This window comes from Rhipicephalus microplus, chromosome 9 (genome assembly GCF_043290135.1).
Source record: "Rhipicephalus microplus isolate Deutch F79 chromosome 9, USDA_Rmic, whole genome shotgun sequence".
Taxonomy (NCBI): domain Eukaryota; kingdom Metazoa; phylum Arthropoda; class Arachnida; order Ixodida; family Ixodidae; genus Rhipicephalus; species Rhipicephalus microplus.
This window is the reverse complement of record NC_134708.1, coordinates 6880687-6901214: the sequence shown is the minus strand read 5'-3', so window position 1 is coordinate 6901214 and position 20528 is coordinate 6880687. Positions and strand designations below refer to the sequence as shown.

The following is a 20528-nucleotide window of genomic DNA, read 5'->3' as shown; positions in this document are numbered from 1 at the left end:
GATGTCTGGATGGCACGCACTGTACCATCTCTAATGCTGGCCGCTGCTCCTGTTTGATATGATGCCAATAGTACATGTTACATTTTTGCTCGAGTGAGAGGTTGTGTAAAGACTTACTTATCAAAGTTGTGGCTGTTGACACAAGTTCAACATTTTTTTATTATTAATTTTGAGCCACGTAGAGGCCTCTTTTTAGTCTACAGAACTGATTATTACACAGCTTCAGTCTGCATAGAGTTAGTACTTATATACCATATTTACTCCCATAATAAACACACTTGCATAATAAATGCATCCCCTACATTCGTCCACTGCAGTCTCGCTAACCCACACCTGGCGCCTCCTTGCCCGTTAGGTCTCTTTCATTTTTTATTATTATGCTGACCCCCATCGGCCACCTCAGCTCGCTCGCTCCCTCATCCCCTTTGCCTGCTGCCACGCGCTGTATTGTATTTCTTTCCATCTGTGCATGGCACGCCCCCAGTCTTTTTAGTTATCTATCCACCACAGTGGGGTTCACGAACGGCAGGAGTGTAGATATATCGCAGCTGCTAAGCACACAGCGGGCGAAGGTCTCGAAACAGCCCCTCACCAACTGACGGTTTCCTCTTTTAACTTTAAGGCCCAACCACATGCACGCGATTTTCGAGCAATGACAACAAGATTTGCTGTCACCATGGCGGTCGCGAAGAGCCATTCATCGCCATCGCGTTGCAGGTTTCTGGAAAACCTTAAAAAAAGTCGCTTGTCGCCCAAAAAAAGATCGGGACTATTTCTGCAACACGGTAGCACCCCCGATTTTCGCTTCGGTTGCAGTTAGCTTTTCGTACTTGTATCCGCGCTAACTTCAAGGAAAGCAAAATGGAGGCTACCTTTTCTACAGTGACTTCTCATGTAGATAGTGAGGCGATGGCCGTATTTTGTTGTTAATCTTGTTATAGGCGGTTTGTTTAGATTCTTTGGTGGTAGCTTGCTGCTATGTTGGTTACTTAATACAATGTCAACGGCAGCGACACGGTCGTCGTGCGAGGTTGCCATGAAGTTGGCAAAAAGGTCGTAGCGCACGTTTCTGGATGTGCCTCGAGATCACAGCAGGTACCTCTAAACCTATTTAACGATTGCGAGAAAAGATAGTCGCGAAATGCTTTTATGGCGTGCGCGGGCAGTGCGGGGACAGCTTGCAGAAGATAGTGCCATCAACAACCAAAGATGAGTGAAGCGCAACAAAGAAGCCGTTTCCAAACAGTGTACATGTATGTTAATTGCAAAAGGTTAAGCAACCTAACCTTTTTCGCATTGCCGCAATTTTTGCTCATCACGAAAAAGTTTTCATAAAATTTGCCTCTCATAATAAATGCACCTCCAACTTTGCTCCAATTTTTCGAGAAAAAAAGTGTCTTCATTATGCAAGTAAATGTAGTAATGTTTTGTCTCTGTGATATAGAATGCCATGTTGCTTTTTGGTGTCTTGCAGCCGCTCCGTCACTCCGTGCGGCAGCAGAGGCGTCCAGTCTGCTACACAGATGACTCCATTGAACGTCGCACATTGGCATCTGCTGTGCAGGGTGAGCTCTGCTTTATCTAGCTATGTGATAGCTCTAAGTGTGTTACTGTAGTGCTTAAGCTATGAACTCTTTCTCTACTGTGACCATAGGGCATTGAATGCCTGCTATCGATGGTTTGAATTGTAACTTTTAAGGCATTTCACACACTTTATGAACACTCTGCACCATCCACCATGAAAAAGTTTTCTTCTTTATGTAGTTCCCCCCCCCCCCCCCCCCCGTGTGGCCATGATATTTTTTACATGCTCTGAAATTGTGCCATCATGATCATGTTAAGTTGAAAGCAAGAAGAGCTGCCAGTGGACGCTGTTGTTTAAACAATATTTTTGTTGTTCTGATACTTATATTTGGAAAGAGCATTTCATTATGCATAATTTGATAAGCTGCGATGCGTGCTGGAGTACTTTTCAAACTGGTGAAAGCTTTCTTCCAGAAACATGTGAAAAATGACCGTGTGTTGCGGTAACGAAAGAGTTAGGCAGTCAAATTGATAAATATTGAATAGTTTATTCAAGAAACTGGAACCTAGCAAAAGGAACATTCAAAGTGCTAGCAATTCAAAAGAACGGCAAGGGTAAGATAAGAGCTTGCGATGAGAAATTCGAAAACAGGGAGCAAGCGCAAGCAACACTTGTAGTACAGCCATAATAGTGGGTGGAGGATAGTCATTGGTAATCTGGTTGGCGGTGCTGCACGTCAGCTTTTGGGTACATGCATGCTTAAATATTATAGCGCTATCCCTATTGCTCGTGTTAGTTACTGGATCAATGCAACTTGTTGCTTTGTTCGTAGAGCCATTCTGGAGCATAAAAAAGAAATTGTGAACGTTCTTATACATTTTGGCCTGGCCTGTGCAGAGCGATAGCACTTGAAGTTCCAGCCAGTGACATGTGGTCACGATGAAGAGAGGACAAGTATCAGAATTGGAATTATTTGTTTCTCATCAAACAAAGGAACAAATATATCGCAAGTATATACAGAAGGAGGCCCTGTATTTACAAACTGAAATAGGACTGCCTGTGCACTGTAATTTTAAGATGGTGAATAATACAAGCAAAATGACAGTATGAATACTTAATAAGGACAGACGTTAATGTGATTCAAGCAAGAAACAAACCCAAAGAAGCATTAACAAAAAGCATGGAACAAGTAAAGGAATGTGGCTTATTCAAAAAGAGTGAGAAGGGTAAGGAGGGGAGGCACTTTCAAAAGAATAAACAGTAATGTAGTACACAAAATAATAAAACGCAAATAAAATACATTAACCAATTCATGTGAATCATAAAAAAATAATAGAAAAATGCAGTAAAGTAAAAACAAAACAAAAATGCAAAAAACCCAAGAAAGCATGAAAAAAGAACTAGAGCAACCAAGTACCGGAGTTCGACAAATCTATCAGAAAGTGTTTCAGTTCGAATTGAAATCTATGGTCATTTAGTATCATTGAACGAGATGGTAATGAATTCCAGAAAGCAAGTGCTGAAAAAATGAAACGATGGCTTGCCATAGTTGGTGTGAACGATGGGTAAAATGGATATTGTTGCTAGCAAATCGAGTACTATTAATATTAACAAGGGATGTCTTTCATAATATAAATGCAGGGATGTTCTTCTGGAATGAGCTCTTAACAAAAATTTTGAGATTATATTTATCAAGATTAGACACACTTAAAATATTATGGGTATGCAATAACTGATTGGTAGTAACACAACATTGTGATAACATTATTGGATGAATGGCTTTGTCTTGAATAGCTTGCACTGATGTCAGGTGGCTATTGTACGTGCAGCCCCATGATTTAATGTTGTAGTTATGATGAGAAGAAATGATAACATAATAAAGTGCCATGTGAATAGAGAAGGAGAAATTCAATGGACTTTTGATGAGAACCTGTACAGTGGAACCTCGTTCATATGTTTTTCAGCCGACCGGGTAAGAAAAAACGTAACTGCGAGAAAACACAAGAGTGAGGAAAGCTCTGAAAATGAATGCGAGCACAGGCGCTTTCACTACAAACAATTTATTTCGGCCAGGAGAGCCTAAGACTTGAAATATTCAAAAATAGTTGACTACCGCTTCTTTCGCTCACTGGTAAGCATGACGAATATCTCAATAATCTGGAAGGCCGCATCGCTTTCAGCGTCGCTTTGGTGTGCGACGTACATGCGAAGGAAGTGCAGGGCCGCGACGGCTCCTCCAAAGTCGAGATCGGCGGACTCCACTGCCAACTCTGGACGAAGTAGTGGGCAGTTTGCAAAGGTGGAACTATAGGCGGTCACATACATACAAGGGATGGACAGACCCACACCTCTAGGAGCTTCGCCCCTCATAAAAGCACGATGAAAAAAATGACGAAATTGGTCTTACTATGTGTAATTTGCAGCTTGTTATTTTCACACGACGTGCATATTTCAAATATCTTCATTTAATGTACTTGTTAGCATAGATATGCAGCTATTAAAATTTAATATTGTTGTGTAGTCTGCATGTAAAATACAATTAGAAGAGGAGAGGCTAGTTGGCAAGCAATTGGCAAGAAGAGTAGGAGACTTAACATTGGACCCCTGTGGTACACTTACATTAGTAATCGCTTCTTTAGCATAAAATCCAGATACATTGGCAATTTGTTTTCTATCCTGTAATGGCTGCAGTTAAAGGTGAAAGCTTCGAGTTTTGCGAAAAGATATTGATAAAGGTCGCTGTCAACACATGCCTTTTAGTTGTTAAGCAGAAGCTAACTTTTGCATGGTGGTGGGGCCTAACTACAGTAGACTCTCAGTAAACTGAACCTGAAGGGACCGGGAAAATATGTTCCATTTAACAGGAGTTCCCTTTAGTAAGGGGGTGAACATGGGTGGAAAATACAAGCCTGAAACCAAGTATTGCAGAGGCAACAGTTCTGTTTAAGTGGTAGTTCCATTTAACAGATTTCCGTTTACTGAAAGTCTACTCTACTCATGAGGGAGTTAGAAAGAGAGACCACTTTTTCATTGGTTTTTGTTCTGGGTGTTGCAGCATCTCGAAGCTCGGCACGTGTTGCTGCAAAGTGCAATGCGCAATTGGTGGCTAACGACCGTCCCCAGACGACACGCGAAATTCTTGCTTCCTTACCTGGTGTCAAGGTAAGTATCACACAGTTTCTTGTGCAAGATACAGTTGTCGGTGCGCATAGGTGCCTTTTGTGAGCCGTCTATATTCCTTCCTATTGTTTCACACATATGAGTTCTGATCTGCCAGTGCTTTGTAGCGGCATCTGTCTTAAATGTGTTTAGTAACGTGTCCTTACTGATTACTCTGTGCAGCCCCACAAGCGGTCATCACGGAAGCTTAGCATGAGTGAGTATGCTTTCACATTCTGTCATTGCCTTGCTGGTAATTAGTTTTGATTAATATTTAGGGGGGGGGGGGGGACGGTGGCATTAGAGACATATTAAAATTGGCCCTCACACCATATTTGGAAACTCGAGGTGCTTGTGGTCTATAAAAGTCCAGCATGCGGGAGCACTTCTGACTGATTATTTGTGACGAGTGATGCCTGTAAGGTACTTTAATTTGGTGAGCTCTCATATGAGTTATAAGCACCAGTTGACATCTTCTCTGGTTCGAAGTAGTCTGAGGCCCAACCTGACCTTTCACGCGTAAGGCAAGTATTGTCGACGTCGGAGAACATTTGCGGAGCGTGCACAATACTTTGACTGGTCCTCGGTCAGGGCTAATGTTTATTGATCCTCTCTCTCTGTTGTCGGGCTGCTCTCAAGGTCGTTTTGGCTGTATGCCAGGATTGCTTTTTTTTTTCCCTTCTGAGGGGACACCCACCCCTTATAATTTCTCACTGCCCGCGTGTCCCCGACATGAAAACGGGGCATCCAGCATCACCGAAGCTAAGCGCTAGACCTTTATGAATATTCGAATACTTTGAATATTCGAACAAATAGTAGAGTCTTCAAATTCGCTTCTGTTGGAATTTAAGTTATTGCGAATGTGAAGTGTTCACAATGACCGAACGAGTGTATATTAGTCCACATGTAACCTCCTGTAAAAGTGATTTCACTGCAGTAAATAGGTGTTAAGCCGTCAAAACATCTATTCAGAAGAAATTGGCATTGCTGCGAAGTCCCACTTCAAGGTAAATAAACCCATTACCTTCAAATGGATTCATTATTTTATTAGTTTAAAAGTTGTTATACCGGATGACATGCCCTAAGTGTAGTAAATTTTGCTGAGGGGGAAACAGTGCAAAAATGGGATGAAATAAGAATGATGACAGAACACCAAGTGCTGTGTTGTGTGGTAATTCTTACATCATTCCTTTTTAGCGCAGTTTCCTCTTCAGTATCATGTACTAACTGGCCCTTCAAGACACCCTTCTTTATTAGTAAATTTTAAAACATTATATATTTTGGAGTTTATCACTTGCATTCTACTAAAATTAAAATCCTGCTACTCTTCAAAGTTGTTTCCACTTCTTAAAAAAAAAAAAAACTTGCATTTACACAAGCCTTGTTTCAAGTAAAAAAAAAATATACTGTGTGGGTTAGTTAGGTTATGACAAATATGCCCACTGTTGTTTATAATATGTCATGTAAACCATTCAAATTTATTAAAATAATTTGATCCAAATCAGTGCAGCGGAACTTCGATTATACAGTTAAAACCCGCTAAAAAACACTGACAGGGAGGGAAAAAAATTCAGTTGTAGTGAAATCGAAAAAAATATAGCTGATCTACGTTTATTCTAAAAATTTTGAAAATGTCTGCTACTTCCTATTCTTTCCCAGCAGCGTAACGGCATGATTCTCACCCATGCATAGCGAGGCGATGGCGAAAAGCACGCTGAAACACTGCCTCAAACCGCCTTGCATTAATGTGTTAATGCGAACAGTTGCATTAACACGCTAACACCAGCAGCTGTCTGCCGTCAAACGTATCTGACAACGCCGAGATGGAGGCAGGGTATCATGGAGCAGCGACTTTTGCATTATTCTATGCCATTCTTATCATCCAATTACTCGCAACTAGCTGATTTTGTTGATAATGCGGACGAACAGCCACTCTGATTAGTTACCACACTGGCCAAGCGCGAACATAATGATAAGCATCGGAATTGGAAAAGGCATCATGCCGTGGTTGCACCCGGCAGCTGCAAGAAGGAAACCATGGACTGAGCGACTGAGCTTCAGCTTCAAATCATCTGCGGCTCGAAAGCAAGCCAGTGTCAAAACAAAATGCAGGGCAGTCTCATTGCCATCACTATCGAGCAATGGCGGCGCCCATGCTTGCTGAACAGCGGCGGTATAACGGCGGTTTCTGGTGGTGCCAATGCGTGTTTTAGACTTCGTTGATGCATTTTCAGGCTCTGAAAAGGCATTGAAATGTTAAAGATTGAGTTTACTACATAGAAGTAAGTATCTGAGCCTGGAATTGCATTGTAAAATTTCGTTGAAGCGGGACTATCGAAGAAAAAGTGTTCGTTGTGGCGACAATATTTATGTATTGGACTACTGACGGGGAATCGTGGATTTTTCGTTGTAGCGGAAATTTCATTGAAGCGGCGCTCGTTGTAGCGTAGTTCGACTGTACGTCCCCCGGTTTCGCGACGACCTACATTTTACGACAAATTGGTTTGGTCTCGGCAAAATTCCTCCCCATAGAAACAATATATTGAAAACCTTGGTTATACGACACAGTTTTACACCGACCCCGCATCTGACAACGGCTTTCAGATTCAGTCGGAAAGAAAGAAACACCTTTACCCGAATCACATGTCTACCAAATAAATATTCACGAGTGCAAAATATGAACTTGCATACCCCAAGGAGGAAGTAGGTTCAGCTGACCAAAAAGCTGATATTTTACATTTTCGGTTCGCGGAAACATTTTCTGGTTGACATACGGATGATCTCCTGCCTCTGTCACACTTGCAGTCATGGTTCGCGCACGCGTAAGGGCACGACCCAGCTGCTTTCACCGTGCCAAATTACTTTCAATTGACGGCAACGTTCATAACGACAGCAGTACACCACTAGTTGCTCTTCACGAGGCAATATATTACAACGCGCACAGCTCAGTCGCGCACGAGCGCGTCGTACATAAACTCGTTTTCTGTCACCATTATGCGGTAGTGATGGCACTGTGTCCAACTCTTCTGATGGGAGGCTTGCGGCAATACAATTTCGGTCTAGTTTTCACGCTCAGGCAATTTTCGAACTCAATTTGTTGGTAGAAAGATGCGCATTGGGTTTGATTGTTTTTAAGTCTGAGAATAAAGATTCGCTCAGACCTTCTTCAACTAATTACTGGTGTCGTAGGCTACCACTAGGAACAATAATTTAATGTACCCTCATTGCAGAGGCAGACGGTCATGCTGCGGGCTTATTCAAGCAGTCTGTACCCGTTTTTCGAGCAAGGCTGAGTGTCGCGGTCTATAATCTTAGTTTTTCTATTATATGACACCCGGGTTATATATGACGGTTTTGCGTGGCCCCCTAAAAGTTGTATAATTGGAGCTCCACTGCATTTCCTTTGGACCTAAAATTTACCATTCGCAAAGGCCTATTCAGCCCGGATAGTCTCGGGTGCTCCCTTGCTGTGGACTGCTATTTTCTTATAGTATTTAGGGAGGCATTTCGAACTGATGCAATATTGTCCTGAATTTATGATGCTAAAATTAATTATATGAAATATTAGAGCATGTATGAATCAATTTCGGGATTACCAGATGCAGAGCTACAAATTCCAGTAAAAAGTTGCAAACAAAACTTTCACTGTCAGAAGTTTTTTAAGGGTCATAAATTTTTTTTTTAATTTTGAGTATTTAGAGCTGAAAATTTTATGTGATATGCATTTTTTACAGCTAAAAACAAATATGTAATTAGTTTTCAGCTGCCACTTTCAGATTTTGAAATGTTGACTGTTCCATAAACTTACATTCTCACCACTGTTTAGATAGCTTTTGCATAAAAGATTGCTGCAAATTAAATATGGCAGTGTTCTGTGAAGAACAGGGAGTGCAAGGAAACCATAATTTTATTTTTAGATTCATTGGTTCAAGAGTTACGGCCTTAACAATTAGACTCGTCAGAAATCTGAAACTGTTGCTTTATAATATCACTACTTGAGTCACTGTTCTTAATAAAATTATTAGAATTTTTTTGTCTTGTTGCTTGCATCAATGTAATTTTTGCAGCTTTCAAATGCTGTAAAAGTTATCAAAATCCAACCACTAGATCAAAAGATACTGTGGCCTCTGACGGGATGAAAAACGTTTTGAGAAAACGAGAAAAGTTGAGGGACACGATGAGCATATATAATGTGGGATTTATGTGGAGAGCACCACGCTCTTAGAGTGAACGGACACTGCAGACGCGGTCGGACCACACCAAACCAAACACATTTATTTAACTAATTTAGAACAACAATATCGTCCATTGAATTATTATAACATAAATCGTGATCAACATGCTAAAACATTCTTACGCATTGTTAAACAACACTCAACAACATTACAAACAAGGCGGTGTCGCTAACGCCTGACTCACCACGTGGGCCCACCGCAGACGGCCCGCGGTGCCGTCCACAGCAGACCCACCGCTGGAGGCAACTGTCCGCGCTATCATCGCCCCAAAGCAAAAAAGACCAGCTTATTTCTCGCCCGCCGCCACCAAGGCTTGTCTCAAGGCTTCGCCGCCGGCGCTATACCATGATGATGACAGTGGTGACCAACGCTTGCGAACACAACACCACCTACCGCTCAATAGTTGTGACTCCGAAATATGTCTTCTATGCGAGGCACGTGTCACGCGGCGTAAACAACTTTACAGGGGGTGTCAGCACCCTCATTTCTCCAACCTTAATTCAAATCATATCCTGAAAAAAAAAAAAAACACGAAAGAGTCATCTACACAAGCTTTAAAGAAATGACAACACGTGTCCCTACATAATGTTCGTGCACCATGACAGCGCCACTATTCAACACAGCTGCACTGTCCGGCTCGACGACTTCACCTCAGTACTGGTCCCGCAACAGCAACGTTGCCGCCGCGCGACGAACCGTTGCTCGTGCAGACACGTCTTCCGGTTGCGACCAGCACTCATGAGGGCACCGGACTGCAGGCAGTTGCGCAGGTCCCAGGCATGTCCATCGCCCGATCTCACGACCCCATTCTTGCAGTGGTGCTGACGATGTGCAGAAGACAGCCAGCTGCGGGTTACATCACTCTGCTGCTTACTTTCAAAACACTCAAAAGAACAATGCAGTAGAGCAAAGGGAAGGGAGCTTCGGGCTACTCGCCCACGTAGTACGATGGTCAGTACTGCTTGCTAACACATCGGTGGTGGATGAGATGCCCATCAAAATAAAACAAAAATCGCTTTTTGCTAACTCGTGCATCGCAAAATTGAAAAGAAGTGAGGGAAGCGAATTGCAACACCTCAACGCCACAATCTACCTATTTGTGCCACGTGCGACAGGCGGCAGCGCAGAGCCTTAGGCTTAATGAGTCGCTTGACAACAAAAGGCATCCACCCAGCCTAGGCGCAGAAGAGGCTACCGCAAGGAGACATCCACTCTGTAAGGTGGCCCTATCGCTCGCCGCACACAGCAGCTTATTTAAGCAATTGTCCACCGTCTTGGGCGGTGTCACGACGCCCTGGCGTCGAGCCCTATACCAAACAGCAATCATGCCCGGCTCCCTGAGCCCAAAAGAGATAGAAGAAACTATTTACAGAAAATCTTACCACCCACAAGGTTTCCGTACTCACTCGCTTCAGGCCTGGCCTACAATCCACGTGCTTTAAGCTTTGCTCACCCCAAGATGCAGACCGCATGGCTCTCGTATCAACTCAACAACGTTCTTCAAAACCGACAACAGCAAAAAACCACTTGCGAGCAGAAAAAAAATAAAAACTCAACATGCTGACAAGTTGTAACATGTCACAACCGATCTCCTCGCTCTCAAAAAAGCACACTGCTGAAGCTAGCACAGAAGTCCCCCTAGGCCTACTCTACCCTGGCTCTAACAAAGGCTTGTATCGAACCGTGGAAATTGTCGTCCGATGCTCCAAGAGCCCCACATTAGGCAGCCAGTGTGAGGTTTCGATGTGGCGATATTCATGGCACGCTCTTGGAGTGAACGATGTGGGAATTGAGGCTAGCCCGCTGCCATTTCGCGGGCTTTGCCGCCTTTTCTGCCGTTCTCATGTCCCGACATGTCTCCCCTCTTTTGCTGTCTGCCGCACTGGGAAAGCGGAGTGACGTTTAACCCCCTCACCCGGTAGCGGATGTTGACTGTGGCGCTGCGCGCGAAGTCTCCCGAGAGGCTTTCGTGCGCTGCGTCGAGAGCGGGCAGATAGATACTCTCCGGGACTGCAGACGGTGAGCCAAGCAATCTTTTCTGTCCGTCGACTCCTGTCGCTCGGGGGCTCGTCGGACTTCGCTGACGGCGCCTCGCGCCCGAGGCGAACGCTCACTTTTTGTTGCCCCGCTGCGTACGCACGGCCGAAGGGCGGTATGGTGTCCTAGTGCGTGGCCTCGCCACGCCGACCCGTCTCCCTTCGAAGCCAACGCGAGCGCCTTTGCCCTCGCTCGAGCAACCGGGCCTTGGTCCCGGTGTCTCCGGGGATCATCTTTACCGCGGAGCCGTGCTCGTGGCACCTTGTGTAGTACTTTTATGCCCGTGGCGTAGATAAGCCTATTTGCCTTTCCGCCGCGCCTTTGCAACGGGCTGTACTGCGTTTGGTGTTGCCACAATAAAGTGTTGCGACTTTGAGCAGTATTATGTTCTCGCCACGGCGACGGTTAACGCGTGCCCTGCGGCTCGCTAAGACCGGACCCACGCTAGTGGCCGTACTCCTTCGGGATACCTGTACACTACAACGAGCACAGCAGACCCGGTCGGAAGAAACCAAACCAACACACGTTTATTTAACTACTTTTAGAAAAATTAGATATCGTCAGCCGAATTATTATAACCTCAATTGTGATCAACAGCGCTGCATCCTCCCCCCCGCTCTCGGCGAGCTCTACAAATTTAAGTTCCAGTAGTCAAATTCCAGTTGTTGCAGTTGCTTTCGAGTCTCGAAAAACAGACCGCTCGCGTCGTGAGGCTGACGTTGACGAAAGGTCTCTTTGAATATCACTCGCACGACACGCAAGGGCCACTTTTTCAGCGTTGGAAACTAGTGGAGCGCAGACGCGCAGATCTCGCCTGTGATCAATAGCCCCGGCTATCGCGCTCGTGATCGCGGGAGTCACGTTCGTGATAGCGTTGACACAGCCAGCTTTTTCCATGTTCTCCGCAGCCGAGGGTTTCGCTGATAAGACCCTGCTTGCTCTCGGACACCGTTTTTGCTTCTTTTAGAACGCATGAGCAGTATGGAACTTTCGATGACCGCCTGTCATTGCTTAGGCCTTGTCACAAAAAGGCGGGTTGTGCACCGCTGTCTAGCAGACGAATCCGTTGACATCCAATAGGGAACCGCAAACTGCCCCACGTGATATAAACGCACCAATGATGTGCGAGTATTTGGTTTTTCTTCATTCGCAATAGCTGCATTGTTTCTAGACAAAAAGTGTTCTTCCGCTAGGAACAGACAAAAGAAGAATACGGCTTTCAAATGAGACCAAAATGGCCATGCTACTTGGCGCGGTTCTCATGCGCTGCCACCGCCCTCCCGAAGCGCATCGTCCTCAGTTCCGTTTAGCGCGTTCAAACGCCCCATTTTCTCGAAGCTCTTGCGAGAATGCTGGGAGAAACTAGGTCCCACGACACGGTAATACCGGAAGAAATAAGCATCCGCACATAATTGAAAAGGTCTCTTTCAATGGCAGGAAACTTGCATTAGCAACCGTGCATTCTTCTGCTTTCTCGCGTACCGATCGTGCCGGTCGTCACATTACGTCCCTTTGAAGTTCATTGTGTTGGCACACTTCTCGTTTTCTTCAGCGAAATTTACAACAGCAAGCTTCAATTTCGTCGTATATATAATTACTGTAGCACATCGCAAGAGAACCATCAAAATGCGTTACCAGGATGGCGAAGCCTTAACTTCCCAAATCGATCAAGCGTGCATTGCAACGCGAACGCAGAGAATGAGGTTAACAATTGGCGCGACGACAAGCCCTCGCACGCGTCCAATGCAGAAAGTCGTCCGTGTCTTGACGCGAGCGTGCATTCTCGCGGCGTCATTATCGTGGGGGTAGAGATTGGGAGATAGGGGAAAGCAAACGCTCGAGCGGTTTCCGCGACCCGTCAACAGGTTCGTGTTCGGGTGCAGTATTCTAGGGTTTCTAGCTCGGGGGAAGTCCTCGGAAAAAAAGACTTCCCACTAGCAGTCTGCTTGACTGCACTTGTCCGCTCGGCAAGGCGCGCACCAGGCCGAAGCATTGAAATATCCAAAGGTGCGTGCCGGCAAGTTGGCTCGGGCGAGTCGGGGAGCGCCAAATATGTAAGTAAATATTTTTTTTTCGAAAGGCTGGCAAAATATTGGGGGTGCGCAAATTATATGTGTAAATATGGTATGTCAATGCTCTTACATTTTCCTCCTTCACTTTCTGCAAACAATGGCGCCTGAAGCGTCCTTGGCACATTTCCTCCAGCGCAACGGCGTTCGGTGCATTTTTTTACTGGCATTGCAGTTTTCAAGCTTAAAAAATCTGAGACCTTTAGTCTCCTCTGCGTGCAGTGAAAAGCCATGCTATAGAATAAGGAAGCCCAGTATAACTCCCGCTGAATACATCAATAACAACAAAAAAAAAATTGAAAGAAAACAATCGAGAAGGTCCTCGGGAAGGGAGCTTCGAGCTTTTCGTCCACGTGGTACGTTGGTCAGTACTGCTAGCTAATACATCGGTGGCAGCCGAGACGCCCATCAAAATAAAACAAACATCGCTTTTCCTAACTCGTGCTCACAAGAAAAAAAAAAGTGAGGGAAGCAGAGCGCAACATCTCAACGCCACGACCCACGTAGTTGTGCCACGTGCGACAGGCGGCTGCGCAGAGCCTTAGGCCTAATGAGTCGCTCGGCAACAACCGGCATCCACCCAGCACCCAGCCTAGGCGCAGAAGAGGCAGCCGCGAGGAGACGTCGACTCTGTGAGGTGGCCCTATCGCTCGCCGCACACAGCAGCTTACCGAGCGATCGGCGTCCACCGCCCGGGTGGTGTCACGACGCCTCGGCGCCGAGCCGCAATACCAGACAGCAACGAGGCCCGGCTCCCTGAGCCCAAAGATATAGAAGAAGCTATTTACAGAAAATCGGACCACCCACGAGGCTTCCGTACTCACTCGCTTCGGGCCTGGCCTACAAACCACGTGCTCTAGGCCTTGCTCAGCCCAGGATGTAGACCGCATGGCTCTCGTCCTAATTCAACAACGTTTTTGAAAACTAACAACAAAAAATAACACTTGTGAGCAAAAAACATAAATAGAAAGTCAACCTGCCAACAAATTCAAACATGTTACAAAACCAATCTCCTCGCTTCTCAACAAAGCACACCACAGGCTAGCTAGCAAAGAAGTCCCCCCTAGGCCTACTCTATTCCAGCTCTAACGAAATCCCTGTATTGAACCGCAAAAACTGTCGTGCGATACTCCAAGAGCTCCACGTTGGGCAGCCAGTGTGGGGTCTCGGCGAGGCGAACGAGCGCATCGCCATGCCACGCTCTTGGAGTGAACGGACACAGCAGACGAGGTCGGTACAGAGCACACAACATACATACATTTATTATCTAATTTAGACGACGATATCGTCCGCCGAATGTTACATCAATTTTAATTAACACGCTACCATACAAACAACATAACGCAGTGACACACTAAACACGCAATAACATGATAAACACACACTAACACACCCAACACACTAACACATACCCAAGGCGGCGTCGCCAACGCCTGACTTTCCACGTGGGACCTCGGCGCGAAGCCCGCGGTGCCGAGCACTGGGGACTCACGCTACAGACAACCGTTCGCGGCAGCCGCCACGCGCAGAAGAGACTCGCTCAACGCTCGCCCACCACCAAGGCCTGCCTTCCGCCAGGGGCCACCGCCAGCGCTACCACTCAACCAACAGTGGTACTCAAAGCAAACACAACGCCATCTATCGCCCAGCGGTGGTCACCATTGAAATAAAGCCTTGGGGCGAGACACGTGCGCCACGCGGCGCAGACAACTTTACAGGGGGGGTGTCAGCACCCCCACACATTACATTTATCCAATCACAGGCCTGGGCCATCAGTCTTCATTCTTGCTTGCAATAGTTCTGGCGAGTGCCACTATTTGTTGATGCGGTCAGCACCAATGTCGATGTTTCAAAAGAAGTATCCGAGAGCCCATTAAGTGTGGAGAACTTTAGGTGCCCGGGCTGTCGTATGCTGTCATTGTCACTTGGCATAATGCAGGCAAAACCACGTATAAAAATAGCAGAATAACCCTCTTCGGTGGCGGTGTGTACAGTTGTACTCATCAAAGTCTGAAAAATGTCACGCACAGCATGTTTCTCCAAATGGCTTGATATTCATTGTGCACGTGTGTGCAGGCTTCCCGAGTAAACAAACAGCATTCACTTAACTTCATTGCGCTGCTTATTGTGGCAGAGTATCACTTTGCTAGAGACACTATAGCGTTTGACGCTCGTTCAATGTAGCGTGTTTCACAACGTAAAGAGTATTTTTTTTTGTTCCAAATGAGGGCGACCAAAAATCAAACTGCATGCATTTTAGGCCTAATATTTGATTTTTTATGCAAGGATTTACAGGGAATAATTACAAAGTAATTAGATATTTAAATTTATGATAAATAATTTTAAATACATGCTAAATAATGATAATTACTCAAGCTTGCAGAAAACAACACATTCCTTCATTTTCTTTCTTGAGTGCCTCGGAATTATGCCATGAAAAGTTTACCTATTTCCAGACAGTGCATCATAATTCACACCTCAAGGGGATATAGGAAGCAAACAAAAGATAGAAAGAGAGAAAGGGGAAAATAGAAATAAATAGAAAGCAGAGAAGAAATACGGAAAAGGGGGAGATAAAAAAAAAAGGAGAGGAAAGAAAACTAAGGAGAAACAAAAAAGGGTGCCCCAGCTTCATAGGCGTGTGGAGGATACCCACCACTTCAGCGAGAGCAAAAATTCTTCACAGCGCTCCCCTCCCTATTAAGGGGACAGACTGGTCTTAGACATTTTTTGTTCATTTCTTCAGTGATCTTGATCAAACTGTACAAAATTATGCAGTTTTTTCCTTCTGATTTCAAATATTTAGTTAATATTTCTGAAACTCATCTCGTTCCTGAGATAACTTAAGTTCACCCCTTATTGTTTAAGGCCGCCATAGAAAAAAAGCGCTTAATTAAAAATGATATTCAAGGTATGCCAACATAGACTAATGACTATACATTGAAATTATGGAAGTTTTTTTTTTTTTAGCCTTTCTCGGTTATTTTACAGCAAAATGAACTATTTTCAAAAGCAGTTGTAATTGTGCTGCAATTTTGAAGAGTAATTAATTAAAAATGCTTGTGCTCTAAATTCTGCCCCTATACTTGCATTCTACACACATACAGATTTCCATTGCAAAAAGAATGATTGTTGTACCTGCCTTAGCTGCAGAGATATTGAGGCCTCAAAATTGAACAGTCGTGAATTTACTTTTTCGAGAGAAATGGAAAAAACTGAAAACACACAGCTTCTTCAAAAAGCAACAATCATGGCGCGCATGTTTATCAATGCTCATAAAGGCGCTCATAAATTCATTACAGAGCTTCTAACAAAAGTCTCAGCAAATTATAAAGAAGCCTCAAAGTCGGTTCCCCATTTTTTTGCAAGTTCTGCATGTTAACAGCACCAAGAATCTGAACAGTTCAAATAACATTACAAAAAAATTACCACTTCCTCGTGTGCGAAATTTTGCAGAGCTAGAAAAATACTTGCAGAAACCAAATATGTCAATTTTAAAAAATTAATTTTTTTGTCACTTTTTGGTTCCAAAGACCAGTCTGCCCCCTTAAGGCAATGTGTGGGGCTGACTGCTCCCGGGGACAACTTTGCTGGACAGCACTGTGCAAGCTACAGAAGGGAAGGGCAAACTGTGCCGTATTTAAAATAGTATTTAAGTTAATGATGATTTTCTCATTTGCCCTGCTGAAATAACTGCTGCCATATTTATTTCGAGACTTAGGTAAGATATAGTTAGAGTTCACATTTTTTTTAGACAGTACCACCTGTGCAGTGCGCCCGTTTTTCGTAGTAATCATGATGCAGTGGGTCATTGTGTAGTTGCAAACGTACTGTTTATTTTTGCAATATATCTATATATGTGTGTATGTTCACACACATACACACACACACTCAGAATAGTCCACTAAAATGTACAGTGAACCATTGAAATAGTTTTCCCATTCAAATTTTCATGTATATAATTTTCTGAGCGCGTTTACAACGCGAGCGAGTGAAGCCAAGATCAGCCGCAAACTGCTGTACAATTTGCGGAGTAGACGCGAATATGTGGAAGCTTCACCTCCGTAGCCTTCGCTACAATGTCAAGACAAGTTTATTTAGTTCAGTATGCAGTTTTTAAGGTATCAAACATTTCAGAAGCATTGACTAGAGAAAGATTATTTTCTTTTTTCAGGACAGTGAGAGCTTGAAAGCAAATCAACGTACCACTGTAATGTGGAATGAGAACTGTATGCAGAGAAATGAGAATACATGCTCTTACCCAATATGAACAGAAGTTACGGTATGCTGAGCTTTTGTAAGTGATATCTCAACTCGATACGTACTCGCTCGTAAATGTTCAACATATTATAACTTTTCTGTTCCAATGGGCTAAGTGTCCTTTAATAGCATCTTATGTGTGAACCGGTTCATAATTGTCGTCAGCTGGGTAGATCAGTGTTGGTGAAAGTTTGTTCCACTTTCGCAGCGGCCCAGATTGCAGAGACCCGGAGAGGTTTAGTGGACCTAGAGACTCCCGATTCTATATTGGTCAACACTAACATCAAGGTGAGTTCGTGTTGCTAGTAGCTGAAAACTGATTTCATCATGATATGAGCACAATAAACCACAATGATGCACCAAGTGTCATCTATTCCCATGAATATGCCCATGAATAGTAAAGATAGCTGTCCTTAAAACATTCCTTTTTAGCTGTTTAGGGGTGGGGGGAAGAAGGGGAAAAAAGGAAAAAAAGTGTTTCTCACTCATCCTCACTTATTGTTCCTGAAGTAGCTTCACTCGTGTTTGTAGGACCTCCTGACACGACATACGATGGCGTCTCTGCCATGGTCGTACCAGTGTCGCTTGGCCAGCCTGCTTCCAGCAGTGGACTGTTGGCAAGACGCGGGCACCGTTCGCCTAAGCAGCAGTGCCCTGAGCAACGAGTTCTTTGCCCGTGCCTGCCAGGAATGGCGGGAGCGACTGGCCGATGGTGAGCTTACCCACGAGAGCCAGGTGCGGCTGCGAGCCGAACAGGACCGGGCTAGCCTCGATCCCTGGAAAGGGCATCACTTTGAGCACGTCTGGGGACACAGGTCAGTGCTTGGCTGCTGGTGTCTGATTTCTTGTGGTGCACTGGTATCTTTCTTGAAATCAGCAGGCCACTCTCGGGTTTTGGTTCGGCATTGATTCAATTACGGGGTTTGGTAAACACGGGAGCTATGACAGGTAGTGTAGAATAGGGCTGTAGATTGCAACTACCGAGCCCTCAAATACCTCTCTAATTCAAATCTCACGATAAAAATATTCGGATCACGTGAAGTTCGTATCTCCAGAAAACATGGCGAATTGGTGTGCAACAAATGAAAGGTAGCATTTGTTTTCAGTTATTGTTTCTGAGGATCACAGCAATGTCATAAACACCTAACACAAGTATTAGACAAAAGCACAAGCAGACAACACTGACAGCTTTGTTGGAACGACAATGTGTTAAATCCCTTGGAGTCCACATAAAAGCGTCCTGATTGGTCTCGCAGGTTACCCTCCGAAGAACGTGTGGCCTCCTTGAACTTGGCCACTGGCATACCACTGGCAGCACCCCTGGCCAATCGCAGAGCAGGGCGACCACTGCGCAGGCCTCACCGACCTAGAAACAGTACTAGTCCTGTAAGTTGGACTGAGTAGCGAGTAAAATTTTGCCACAGTGCTGAGTTAGCCATTCTGTCATATCTCACATGAAAGAATGTGCAAACACGAATAAAAAATTAATATCTTCATGCCTTCCTGCTGCATGTTTGCACTTAAGTCATTAAGAAGCATTGCAAATATTGCATCTTTTTAGCATTTTTTTGTCGAGGTGAGGTGGCATTGTTTAGCATATTACAAGCTTACACTGACTCAAAGCTGTCTTACGATGTATACTGTCTGCATTGCTGAGCAGAACACACTTTATGTGGGTATACGTTTAAGTGAGGACTACTCGCAGCTAACTCGTTGTATCAAAAGTCGACAGTTCATCAGAGGAGCAAAGATATGCTTGAAAAGAAGGTACACCTAGGTTTTGTTGAGTTGAAGAGGGCTCAATCTCACTTCCGTTCGCTGCCATCCTCTCGTGACGCCTCTCTAGGACTGGTGGCAGTGGGCACCTCGGGGTGGCACTCATGTACCAGTAATCCACCACTGGCATTGCTTCCTCCAGTCAGTCTACATCATCTGGGCAAGCGAAGCCATGATATTCATAGAAGAGGAAAAAAAGTGCTCTGGTTCTGCAAGGCATGTGCATTCATTGGTGGCTACGTGCTGAGTTTCTCCGCGACGCATAGAGCATTGTAACAGTTGTGCATGTTGAAGCCATGAATGTATGTACCGCACTTCTCACATTTTGTATGCCATCTTCATAGCGTTTTGTTAGGGTCTCTTAAAGGCATCATGACAGGGTCACCCAACAAATTGTGGTTTCTAGCGAAAAATAGAAGTAGGGGGTCTTATATGCCTATACATATGAAATGGGAACTGTAAAAGAATATTTCAGTTCAAATCTAGCCCTAGAAATTGGTGGCTATAAACACCACCTTGTGCCAACGCTTCGCCATGACGTCATGAGCTGCATGGAACTGAACTTTTGTTTTCTGCTAAAGTTACAACCGCTGCAAATCGCTCACTTTCTGTACCAATGTGAAGAGAGCTGACGATATTCCAACTTCACATGCAGCTGACCTTTTAACAGTATTGTTCACCAGAGCGCAGATGCTCACACAACGAGCTGCTTTCTACGTCATAGCTCATGAGTGTGACAGTGTTACCCGACTCATGAGCTGCTCACGTGTTAATGAAAATACTCAATTACAAATTAAGTGCTCAACCAAAAGTGCAAAAACTTTGTTAGCTTATTTGTCAATGCGGAAGAATTAACCCACACTACACAGGTTATGATGGATAATTGGGTGTCATAGCCCTTTTAAACTATTATATTAAGGGCATTTATTTGCATGTTGCTGATGTGGAACCACATGTGTATGGTAATGGGCCCATGACCCACTTGCCCACGAAGCCTTATATCCTAGTAGTACTATGCAGTTTTCTTGCAGCAGTACTCAAAGTATCGCAAACTGTTTCTTGATATGCACTAGCTTTGAAATCTGCCCTTCCAGAATAGTGCTTAATTTCAACCAAACCAACTCTGTTTCCCCAATGTTCTGCAAAAGTTCTTTGTTTAAACAGTGTGCAATGAATGCTTACACCATTACAGCTTCACTCCGATCCACGCCTGTGTCAGCGTCACATTTTCTGAAAAGAAATGTAGACTTTTGAAAAAAAATAATGCATTCATAACATTGGCAGCATGCAGGAAGATTTCTGCTGTACTACTAATTTCATTGTTGTATTTGATCACGATGTTTGGATGTTGCCCAAATACTGTGTGTGGGTAATTCTCGTGGGTTGAACTTATAATGACTGAACTGAAAGACCGCTTGTATGCATTAGAATGACGAGGTATGTTCAAATGCTTGTGGCAACTGGCTT

At 44.4% G+C, this 20528-nt stretch overlaps 1 protein-coding gene across 2 annotated transcripts in view; it reads left to right on the top strand.

Annotated features, from left to right (window-relative positions):
- Positions 1 to 20528, top strand: part of Asx (transcriptional regulator additional sex combs) — a 66750-nt gene that overhangs the window by 31990 nt on the left and 14232 nt on the right. For both annotated transcript variants that reach the window (XM_037415370.2, XM_075873031.1), the window contains 6 exons: positions 1475 to 1565; positions 4581 to 4687; positions 4868 to 4901; positions 17494 to 17573; positions 17817 to 18100; positions 18542 to 18671. In XM_037415370.2, coding sequence (XP_037271267.2) covers positions 1475 to 1565; positions 4581 to 4687; positions 4868 to 4901; positions 17494 to 17573; positions 17817 to 18100; positions 18542 to 18671 — 726 coding nt within the window. The remainder of the gene's footprint in view (positions 1 to 1474; positions 1566 to 4580; positions 4688 to 4867; positions 4902 to 17493; positions 17574 to 17816; positions 18101 to 18541; positions 18672 to 20528) is intronic.